Source organism: Vombatus ursinus, unplaced genomic scaffold, assembly GCF_900497805.2.
Source record: "Vombatus ursinus unplaced genomic scaffold, bare-nosed wombat genome assembly UNPS02010394.1, whole genome shotgun sequence".
NCBI lineage: Eukaryota > Metazoa > Chordata > Mammalia > Diprotodontia > Vombatidae > Vombatus > Vombatus ursinus.
The window spans coordinates 928,789-940,976 of NW_020950172.1; the positions used below are offsets into that span (position 1 = coordinate 928,789).

A 12,188-nucleotide genomic window follows, 5' to 3' on the forward strand; every position below is an offset into this window, starting at 1 on the left:
CCGTGACCAGGCCAGCCTGCCAGGGCCTGTGAGAGCTGAGGCTCTCTTGGTAGAGCTTTAGAGAATGCAGGCACACTCTGGGCCACAAGGAGATGAGAGTTCTTAGCTCGGGGTCCAAGAATTTTATTTTATTTTACTTTGATACTATAACTGTTTTAGTAGAATTGGTTTTCTTGGTAATCCTATGTGTTTTATTTGACATGTCTAAAGCCTCTCTCCCAAGAGGGGGCCCTCCGTAGGCTTCGCCAGCCTGGGTGCCCAGCAAACTGGAGCTGGACCTTAAGGCAGACTTTGGTGATGATGATGTGCATTTTGAGGGTGTGCAGCACCCTTGAACAGGTGGGGAAACTGAGGCACTGCCCGGCTAAATGACTTGTCCAGGGCTCCCTACTGAGTCAGCGTCTGAGGATGGTCCCCAGGAGCAGGAGGAGTGACCCCCTGTCTCCCCAGTCACTGGAAGAGCAGCCGTAAAGGGGTTGTGGAGGGGGGAATGACATCTTAATTAGGCAAGTTCTGAATTTTGCCTTTTTCTTTGAAAACTTTCGACAGGAACTTGAATTTAATCAGCAGCACGGTGGAGCTGATTGATTTATTTCAGAAGCTGGATGTTGAGCAGGAATCCCACTTGACAGGTAAGGCGCAGTGCTCGTCTTGTAGCGCCTCGTCACTCCTCGCCCCTCCGGCCCCTCTCTCTTTGATGAGGAGAGGAAGCTTTGTGGCTGCTGTCAGCAGCTCTCTGAGCGTGAGCACCATGTACTGAGTTCAGATGGCACTGTTGGGCTGGCAGGACAACGCCCTTACCGTGTGGGGTGGGGTGGGGGGTTCTGTGGCCTCCATGCCTCAGTACGCCATCCTGATGTGCTCTTATGGTGGAAACGAGAGATTCCCCTCTGGGGGGCCCACTGGCAACATGCCTCTGCCCCCGGTGCCATGCTGGCAGGCCGCAGGTGGGCCCGGGCTCCTGGGCTCCCTGAGGCATACACCAGAGTGGTTGTGGGAGCACTCCTCTGTGTTGTATGCTGTTGTGTTGGTCTCTCTATGTTTAAAAATTCTGTCCCTTTCCCCTTTCCCCAACCTGAAATCACGCCCTCCCTCATAGCTGCTCCACAGGAGAGCCAAGATGGCGCCTTGAGCTGGTCCAAGCAGCTGTGGGCACCAGGGCTGGCCTTGGAGGAGGGCGGAGAGGTCTGGGCGCCATCCCTGCCCATCCCTTGGTTGACCATGCTCCTCCTGGCAGCACCCATGCCCTGGCACTGGGGGCACCTGGGCACTTCTGCGGTCTGACATCCGGAGGCACGGTTGTACGTCGCTGTCCCCTGCTTTGTGGACATGAAACCTGAGCGGGGCTTTGGGGGGGATTTCTCTGTGCATCCATGTGTTTCCTTGACGTCTCCCTGACCCTGGGGGTCTCGGGGGATCCCTCCCTCGCCTGCCTCTCGGCTCTTTCTCAGGGCTCTGGATGCAGAGGTTTTCCTGCCCCACAAGCTTCTCTCTTGTTTTCATCAGCATCGAGGTTGTTTGTGTGCCCAAAGCCTTTTCATCTTGGGCGTGACCCAGAGTGGTCCTTGTCCCTGCCCCTGTGCTTGCTGGGGGTGAGGGGATCTCACCTCTGTCAGTGACTTGAGCTCTGTGGAACCCCCTCAGCTTTGCTGGGCCCTGCATCCCGCTTCTCTCACCCTGTTCATGGATCTTCCTGTGCTGGCCCCGGCCATCCTTGGGGATGCCACAGCAGTGGACACAGGGCATAGTCCTGCTCCTTTTTGAGAAGACAGGCATCCGTGCTTAAGGATGTCTGGGCAGTGACTTAAGCCCTTCTGTTTTAGGCCACTCTGGAGCCTCAGGGGCTCAGTGAGGGGCACTGAGAGGGCTGTTTCTGCCTGATGTCCTGGAGCCAGGGGAGGGGTGTGGGGTCATCTCCCCTGGCGTCCCTGGCAGGAGCCCGAGAGCTGTGGTTGGGAGCAGCAATTTTTTCGTTTAATGATGGATTACTAAATAAAGCATCCCCAAAGGAAATGCTGTACAAAATGCCGTGATTAAATAACGATTATGGTAGTGAGGGGGCAGCAAATGAAACCCAGACGCCTGGGCTGCTGGGCCCCATCCCTGCCTCATGACCCGGGGGCCCTGAGAGCCAATGACTTACTGCCACCTGCTCGGTGAGCTGTCGGGGAGGGGGGGGCTCACTGGGCCTAGACCCAGCTTAGGGCAGGCAGGTAGCGAGTGGCACAGCAGAGACTGGGACCCTGGGCCTACAGCATCCCTGGTGTCCGTGAACTTGCTTTAAAAAATGTAGATGGGGAAGTGACTTTGGTGCAGTCCTGTGCATTGAATGGTGTTTCTGAGAAGGGCCCAGGCCACAGAGACGGTGATGAGCCCCTGAGGGCTCAGGATTGCTTGGGAGTGTGAGTGATGGAGCGGCCCATGCAAAGGCTTGCGTGGTTGGGGTGCAGTCTGCATTCTGAGGCCCCGGCCTTTGCCACCCAAATCTGCCCCAGAGGTGTTGCTGAATCGTTAGAGATGTGTAGTCCAGTTCCATGTGACATGTGTTTATCAAGCACTAGCTTCGTGCCAAATCCTGGGGTATGTGCTGTGAGAGAGAACTGTTGAGATTCTGCCCTCAGGGAGTTTCTAGTCTCTATAGAACTCAAAGATTGAGGATTCGGGATGCACTGGGCTAAGTGTGTCATGAGAAGAGGTCAGGTTTGGGACCAGAAAACTTCCTCTGAACCTTGGCCCTGCCCTCTGTGACTCTGGACAAGCCTCCTCCCCCTCAGGGGTTGTGGGGGATGGGAGGGGGCTCCGTCCCTCTCCTCAGGGGCTGCCCCTGGCACCAATTCCCTGACCTGGAGTGTACTGGACCCTGCCCAGCTGGGTGACTGCAGGCAGGTTCCCATGCCTCTGAATGTTTCCCTCCTCTGAAGATGTGTCGGGACCCTTATGGGAGGGAAGAAATGAGCTATCCGAGAGGCCTGGTGGGCTGAGGGAAGGAATGCTTCCAGTTGGGGCCGGGGCCAGGGCCGGGGCTGGGCCTTGAAGGATGAGCAATGCTGCCAGCATCTCTCTCAGATCAGAGACACAAGGTAACCAGCTGTGTCAGGGCAATGGTGAGCGTGAGGCACGTGTGTCTTCCAAAATACAATTCCATTTGGCTCCCATTGGCTCTAGGAAGACGAGGCAAAAATGAAATGTCTCTTCCTTCAGGATCTTAAGCCCTAGAGTTCTCAGGCCCTGTTAGCCAAACTCGGTACACTAGGAAGCGAACTCAAAAGCCATGCAAAGTGACCTTTTGGGGCCTAGCGAGTTTCACATTGCTTTCCATATTGGCTGGACCATGTCACAGCTCCACCAACCATACACTAATGTGCTTGTTTTCCCACAGACTCTCCAGCATTGGCCATTTTCCCTTTTTGTCAGTTGGCCCATCTGTTGGATATGGGCATCAGGGTTGTTTTAATGGGCGTTTCTCTAGCTACTAGTGATTTGTGAAACTCTTTTACATTGAAATTCTTCTGAAAATTGTCTATTCATATTCTTTGGCCGTTTATCTCTTGGGGAATGTTCTCATTGTTGTGGATTTGAATATGTTCCTTAGGTCTTTGAAATAAGATCTTTATTGGAGAAATTTGCTACAAATAATTTTTTTCCCAGTTACTTCCATTCTGATTTTAGCTGCATTAGTTCCATTTGTGCAAAACCTTTTTCAATTTTATATAATCAAAATTTTTCATTTTATCATCTGTGATCCTCCCTATCTTTAGGTCATGAACTCTTCCTCTGTTGATAGATTAGAGAGATAATTTCTTTCCAGCTTCTCTGATTTGTTTATGATGCCATCTTTTATGTCTAAGACACACACCCGTTTGGAGCTTGTCTTAGTAGATGGTAGGAGTTGTTGGTTTACACTTCATTTCTGCCAGATCATTTTCCAATTTTCCCAGCAATTTTTTTTTTTGTGTAATAATGAGCCTTACCCCAGTAGTTGGGGTCTTTGGGTTTGCCAAAAACTAGACTAGTGGCCTCATTTGCTTCTGTATATTGTATGCCTGATCTGTTCCTCTCTATTTCTTAGCTAGTACCAAGTGTGTATTTTAAGATCTCACACTGCTAGGTGCCGTTCTGTCCCCTGCCTTTTCCCCCCTTAACCCCTTGATATTCTTGACCATTTCTTCCTCTAGTTGTATTTTGTTATTATTTTTTTCTTATGCTATAAAGTAATGTTTTGATATTTTTATTGGTATGGCACTCAATAAGCAAATTAATTTAGACAATACTATCATTATTATATTGACTCAGCCTACCCATACACAATTAACATTTTTCTGATTATTTAGGTGTTCATTTATGTCAAGTATTTTTGTAGTTGCATTCATATAGTTCTTGTGTGTGTCTTGGCAGGTAGACTCCCATGTATTTTGTGATTTTGTGGTTATTTGAAATGAAATGTCATTTTTGATGTTTTCCTATTGGGTTTTGTTTATAATATTCAGAAATGCTGATGATTTATGTGGGTTTATTTAAAGTCCTGCAACTTTGCTGAAGTTATTGTTTCATTTAAATTTTTAGCAGACTCTTTGGGTTCTCTAAGTAAACTGTTATATCATCTGCAAAAAGTGATAATTCTATTTCCTCTTTACTTATGCTCATTCTCTCAGTTTCTTTTTCTTATCTTCTTGTTAGCATTCCTAGCACCACATCATATAGTGATGGTGAATAGAGTAGATATGCAATACACAGTAGTAAATGATTTTGGTAACCTTGTGTTTGATAAATGTAAAGATTTAAGCTTTTAGGATAGGAATTTACTGTTTGACAAAAATTGTTGGGAAGACTGGAAAACAGTCTTGCAGACATTGGGTATAGACTAATGTATTACACCATTTGCCAAGATAAGGTCAAAATGGATTCATGACTGAGTCCTGGACATAAAGGGAGATATTGTAAGTAAATTAAAAGAACATGGTACACATTACCTATCAGATTTTTGGATAGGAGAAGAATTTATAAATATACAAGAGACAGAGAGCATTGTGAGATATAAAATGGATAATTTTGATTATGTTAAATTAAAAAGATTTTGTACAAATAAAACCAATGTAGCCAAGATTAGAAGGAAAGCAGAAGAACTGGAGAAAGATTTATAAACAGTTTCCCAGAACAAGACCTCATATCTCAATTACATAGAGAATTATGTCAAATTTATAAGAATGTGAGTCATTTCATAGTTGATAAATGGTCAAAGGATATGAAGGGGCAGTTTTTGGAGGAAGAAATCAAAGCGATGTATAGACATATGAAAAAATACTCTCTATCATTATTGATTAGAGAAATGCAAATGACAACAACTTTGAGGAACTGACTCACACCCATCAGACTGGCTAAAATGATAGAAGGAGAAAATAACAAATGTTGGAGGGGATGTGGAAAAATTGGGACACTGATACACAGTTGGTGGAGCTGTGAACTGATCCAGCCATTTTGGAGAGCAATTTGGAATGATGCCCAAAGAGATATAAAACTGTGTATACCCTTTGACTTAGCGATACCACATTAGGTTTATTTCCCAAGGTGATCTAGGAAAAAGGAAAAGAACTTATATGTTCTAAACTATTTATAGCAGCTCTCTTTGTGGTGGCAAAGAACTGGAAATTGAGGGGATGCCCATCAACTGGGGAATGGCTGAACAAGTTGTGGTATGTGATTGTGGTGGAATACTTCTGGGCTGTAAGAAATGATGAACTGGTTGATTTTAGAAAAACATGGAAGGACTTGCATGAGATAATGAAGAGTGAATTGAGCAGAACCAAGAGAATGTTGTATACAGTTACAGCAACATTGTTGGGATGTGAACTGTGAATGACTAAGTTATTCTGAGTATTATAAATACTCAAATCAACTACAAAGAACACTTAGTAGCTGTGTGACCCTTGGTAAGTCACTTAACCATGTTTGCCTCAGTTTTCTCATCTGTAAAATGATCTGGAAAAGGAAATGGCAAACCACTCCAATATCTTTGCCAAGAAAACCCCAAATGGGGTCATGAAGAGTCGGACACAACTGAAGGCAATAAATCCATTTCATTTGAGTTGTTAGTATTATTGGCACATAATTGAAAAAGTATTTTCAAAATAATTTTCTTTATTTTTCTCATTTATTGTGAATTTAAGGTTTGCACTTTTAATACTGATAATTTGGTTTTTTTTCTTCCTTTAAAAAATCAAATTAGCTAATAATTTACTAATTTCCCCCCCAAAAAAACCCCGAGCTCCTACTTTATATATTGATCTTTTAGTTTTGTTAATTTTTCCTTTGGGTCTCAGGATTTCTATTTTGGTGTTTAATGGGGGGAGGGAAGATAAATTGTTGGTTTTCTAGTTTTTTAAGTTTTTTTGGTTATATGTCCAATTTATCCATTTTATCTTTCTTTTAAAAAAATTTTAAAAATTAATTTATTTTGAATTATCAACAATCACTTTCATAAGCTTTTTTTTTTTTAGGGGAGTTGGGGTTAAGTGACTTGCCCAGGGTCACACAGCTAGTAAGTGTCAAGTGTTTAGTCTGAGGTCGGATTTGAACTCAGGTCCTCCTGTCCTCAGGGCCTGTGTTCTATCCACTGAGCCACCTAGCTGCCCCTCCATAAGCTTTTGAGTTTTAGATTTTTCTCCACCTCCCTCCCCAAGATGGCACACAATCTGATATAGGCTATATATATACATTCCTATTAAACATATTTTCACAATAGTGATGTTGTAAGAAAGAATTAGAACCAATAGGAGGAACCACCAGAAAGAGGAAACAAAATACAACAGAAGTCTTTCTCTCTTTCTGATGAAAGTATTTAAAGTTTTGTATAGATATGTTTGCCTCAGGATTGCTTTGGCTATGGCCTCCAATTTTTTAAATGTTGTCTATTATTGTAGTTATTTTTAATGAAATTAACTATTATTTTTATTTGTCTTTTGACCTATTCATCCATATGGATTAAGTTTTTTAGCCTCCCAATTAATTTTTAATCATTTTCAGTGACCCTTTATTGAATATAATTTTTATTTCATTATGGTCAGTAAAAGCTTTTCTTCATTGTTTTTGAAGCTTTCGTGCCCTGATACATGGTCAGTGTTTGTAAAGGTGCCATGCACAGCTGAGAGAAATATATAGAAGAATATGGAGAGAGGGGGAGAGAGAGAGAGAGAGAGAGAGACAGAGACAGACAGAGACAGAGACAGAGAGAAAGACAGAGAGAGAAGGAGGGAGAGAGAGAGAGCACGAACACCCACCCACCCACATCTTTCTCTTCCCATTCAGTAATCACCAGAGGTCTGTTATATGTGACTTTTCCAAGTTGTTCTTTTTCTTCTTCTTCTTCTTTTTAGATTTATTTAGCTTTGAAAGGGGTATATTGAGATCCCCACTGTTAGAGTTTTACTGCCTGTTTCTCCCTTTAACTTCCTTGTCTTTTTCTTTATTTAGAAGCCATGCTGCTTGGTGCACATCTGTTTGGTATTGATATTAATTCTTGATTTAGAGCACCTTTCAGCAAAGTATCATTTCCCTTTCCACGCCTGGCTTTTTGCTTGCTCCAACCCTTCAATCTTTACACTCTAAGTGTGTTTCCCAGAAACGCCCTATTGGTGGATTCTGGTTTCTAATCTTTCTGCTGTCCTCTTTCATTTTAGGGGTGAATTCATCCCATTTCCATCACCAGTTATGGTAGCTGATGGACTGTGTTGTTCATCCGCTGGATCCTCTTAGACTTTTCCTCTCATTTTTTTTACCCCTCTTGGCTAGTAGGGAGGAGGCTGCACACCAGGGTTCTAGGTTCAGTGCCCTTTGTTCTTGCTTCCTGGAGTAAACCAAGGGTTCTTGGCCATCTGGTGAAGCCTTTGGACCCCTATTCACAGTCATCCTTTGAAAGGTATAAAATGCATAGCATTATAGAGGAAACCAAAATTGGGTGAAAATAAAAGCTGCTGTTTTTTCAGATCCTAGTTCACGGATGCCCCGAAATCTCTCGTTGGACGTTAGGTCTCTGGAGCTTGTTGTGTGCATGTTGCGTTTTAGACTGTGGTCACTCATCAGAATTGTGATTTTTTTTTTTATTCTATAAGTGCAGTCCTCCCATAAAGAGCTTTTCAAAGTGATTTCAGTTCACCAGTAATGTGCTCCTCCTCATGTTTGGGCTTGGACTCTTTCTGTGTGAGAATCTCATTCTGTGTGTATTGAGAGACTTGGGACAGGGGATCAGCGCCAGTACTTTTCTGCCACTGTTGAGGGAAGAACTATAATTACATTGTCAAAATAATATTTATAGTATTATTTTCAGGGAATAATTGCAGGAGTGTGACGAATATATTATGCTCATCAAATTTAATGTAAACACAAGCGTGCGTTTTGTATTTGAGTGTTTCATGTTGTTTTTGGTCTTGATTCATTTCCAATCTGTAAAAATAATAGTGGGATTTTCTTGGTTCCTCACAGAGTGGCTGATAGACTGTCTGGTAAAAGGAAGTTATTATTTTTGCTTGTGTTGGCGTTTTTTGTTTCATGTTCCCAGCTCCACGCTCCAACAGGACGTCTTTCAAACTTTTCCTCCCCAAAGTTGTCATGTGATGAGTCAGAGCATTAGTGTGACGTTTTCTGGCCAGATTGTTTTCAGAGTCGCCATTTATATCCTTTGTTGTTTATCCTTTGGATTGCGTTTGTTGGGAAACTTAGTGTTTGTGAAAAGTGAGAAGCTGTTGGGGCCAGGTTTTGAACCTTGGCTTGGCTGGTCCTCAGGCAGCAGATTCTAGGCCTGTCCTCCCTCCTGGTCCAAGTGGCCATGGCCTTTACAGGCCCCATTAGCAGGTCCTCACACAGCTGCCCGAGAAGGGAAATATGGAAGCCTATCCTCTTCTAGAATCGCTCCCGGCCAGGCCCCAACTTGAGTCATCCCCCTATGCCAGCCTGGAAGTGACCCCTCCCTCAATTGCTGTGACCCGAGCTTTCTTCCTCTGCATTCGCCACGCTCAGACTTGTGTCTCAATGGATGGGGTGAGCCTCATCTCCCTCACCTGGTTGTGTTTTTCCAAGGGATGGATGCTTGTGCTGTGTCCCTGTCATCCCAGCTAGCGGGAGGGGGAGGCTGGGAAATCATCTACAGGCAGGACAGCTAAGCTCTTCAGGCATCCCCCCTCAGACTGGCACCAAGATGGCGAGCCCCACGAGCGGGCGGCCATGGAGCTGCTTGAGGAGCTCCACGGCTGGTGGGTGCCTGCCCCATTGTCAGCCTGGGTGAAGAGGGAGACCCAGGCTGGGCGGGGGAAAGAATTGGTGATTTTTGTTTGAACAAAACAGACCAAAACCAAGTGAAAGCCATGATTAAAAATGCCCTATCGCTTTTTGTTCCATTTGGATGACCATTCATTGTCCATCTCTCTGTTCGTCTGTTCATTCGTCTGTTCGTTGCTCTGTCTGTTCAGCATGCTTTTATTGACGTCTGCTGTCAGCAAGTCTCTGAGACAGCAAGTATTTATTAAGCACCTACTGTGTTCTAGACAATGCACTAAGTAAGCACTGGTGATACCTAGAAAGGCAAAAAAAATCCCCCTTTCACGGAGCTCAGAGTCCAGTGGTGGGGGTGGAGACAGTATGCAAACAACACGTATGAACACGATGGAGATGGGGTAGACTGGAGATAACCTCAGGTGGAAGGGGGATGCAAAAGGCCATCTTTCAGAAAGTGGGATTTTAGCTGGGCCTTGAAAGAGGCCAAGGAGGACAGAAAGTGGAGGTGAGAAGGGAGAGTGTGCCAGACCTGGGGGATGGCCAGAGAAGACCCAGAAGGATGGCTGAGATCAAGGTGTTGGTGTTGTGTGTCCTCTGCTGATCCAGGTGTACTTGGTGTGAGGGATGGCAAGGAGGCCCCGGACTGAAGAGGACCTGTAGGGCAGTAAGATGGGAGAAGCCTGGAAAGGCAGGAGAGCTTTGGTCAAAACCAGGCTGAGCATGTTGTACCTGTCCCTGGAGGCCACAGGGAGCCACTGGCGATGGGAATGGGGGGTAACGTGATTGGGCCTGCAGTTTGATGTCTGCATAGAGAATGGCCCTGGATGGGGAGGGGGAAAGACTGGAGGCAGACAGATCCCATCTCCCAGCAGCTCCTGCCATGGTCTGGGTGTGAGGGGATGAGGGCCTGCACCAGGGGGTGGCTGGGTCAGGGGAGAGGAGAAAGATGCTGAGGAGGTCACCATCTGCTGAGCCCCTGCAGTGTCAGTGTGAGAGAGAATGACCATCATCCAGGAAGGCAGAATTTCAACAGGCCATTACCTGTTGGGATGATCACAGTAGAATTAGAGTGGCCCGCCCCCCCCCCATGTTTGCTCTGCGTCCTGCCTGCTTGAGGACTGTGGTTTGTGGCATTATGTATTCAAGAACGTGTTGTCTTGTCCATGTAACGGAGCAGGATGGAGGACGGGGGAAGGGGGGGAGAAAGAGATGGGGAGGGGGGGAAAGAGGGGAGGGAGAGGGGGAGTGAGATGGAGGGGGGAGAGAGAGATTGGGGGGGAGAAAGGGAGAGAGATGGAGAGGGGGAAAGATGGAGAGAGAGATATAGGAAAGGGGGGAGAGAGGGGAGGGAGGGGGGAGAGAGATGGAGTGGGGGGAGAGAGATGGAGAGAGAGAGAGAACAGAAAGAGAAAGAGAGAGAGACAGACAGACAGAGAAATGGAGGGGGGAGAGAGATGGAGAGAGAGTTATAGGAAAGGGGGAGAGAGGGGAGGGAGAGGGGGAGAGAGATGGAGGGGGAGAGAGAGATGGAGAGAGACAGAGAGAGAAAGACAGACAGAGAGAGATGGAGGGGAGAGACAGAGAGACAGAGAGAAAGAGACAGAGAGAGAAATGGGGGAGAGAGAGAGAGAGATGGAGAGGGGGAGAGGGGGAGAGAGATGGAGAGAGAGAGAGAATGAAAAGAGAAAGAGAGACAGACAGAGAGACATTGAGATGGGGGGGCGGGAGGGGGGGAGTGAGCTCTCTGGCCTGGCTGCTTCTCTCAGCACTGTCAGTAACTGCCTCAGTGCCCATGGCCAGGTCTGGTTACCACTCTGGGCCTCAGTTTCCTCATCTGTAAAACGGATGGTGTTTCAGGCCACCCCCGACTCCCAGCTGCTGTGAGTGCATACTGTGCCCAGCATGGGCTTGTTGAGTAAGGCAGTGAATGTGCTGTTTGTTTCGGTTGGGCCCCGCGGCAGGAGGCCCGGCGTGCACACTGCACAGAGCTTCCTTTGGCTCTCTGCAGCACAGGGACCAGAATCGTTGTCTTTGAGCCATGTTTTTTTTTTTTTTTGGCTCCCAGGGGCCGTGTGCTGAATCAGGTTATTTTTGGCGGTTCTTATTAAACACGTTCTCCATTTGTTCCGAAGTCTTTGAGCAAATTGTCCTATGTGGGTGTCCATAAATAGGCAGTTATATATAAGTATATTCTTTCCATTTGAAAATGTTAAAAGGGCCAAGGGGAGAGTCCAGAGAGAGCATGGAAAAAAAAATTATTCAAAGAAGAAACCAAACCGTTGACCTTCCCTGATATTAGCTTTAAATGAAAAAGTGACCACTTAGGCTGCCACCAAAAGTAGAGATGGATCAGTGGCACTCCTTCTGGGGGCAGCAGGCCTGTGGTGGGCAGGAGAGTGGGCAGACACCTGTGGCGGAGGCTTGGGCCTCCTCCACATTTTCTGTTTGCTGCACCGTTTACCATCCAGGTGGAGAGCATGTAACAGAACCCGCCAGATACATCTGTGCTCACATTTCCCAGAGATGGTAGGGACAAGCAGTCTACTCACTGGCAATCATTCTGAGAGTGGGGGTGGGAGTGGGCAGGTTCTCGGAGGGGAGGAGGAGGAGGGAAACTAGAGTGCCGGACCTCATCTGCGGTGAGCTGTTCTGCTCAGCCCTGGGGCTACAGCCTGGCCAGCCAAGATGCTGCCCATCCCCAACGGTAGGGAGGTCGGCTAAGCCCACCGTGGAGGCCTGAAGCGTGGGCCAGTGAGTCATCAGCATCAGAGGGTCAGTCGGGCTAGAACTGGGACAGCCTCCAGCCCAGGCCCCTCATTGGACAGAAGAGGAAACTGAGGCCTTCGTGTCTTCTTTGCTTTGTGCCACTCTATCTCATGTGCTTTTCTTTGTACAAATGACATGCCTCCTGTGAAGCTGTAAGC

At 46.6% G+C, this 12,188-nt stretch overlaps 1 protein-coding gene across 2 annotated transcripts in view; it reads left to right on the forward strand.

Moving 5' to 3' along the window:
- ATXN10 (ataxin 10) overlaps positions 1–12,188 on the forward strand; it is an 85,353-nt gene that overhangs the window by 5,030 nt on the left and 68,135 nt on the right. For both annotated transcript variants that reach the window (XM_027854286.1, XM_027854285.1), the window contains exon 3: positions 550–632. In XM_027854286.1, the coding sequence (XP_027710087.1) occupies positions 550–632 (83 nt within the window). The remainder of the gene's footprint in view (positions 1–549; positions 633–12,188) is intronic.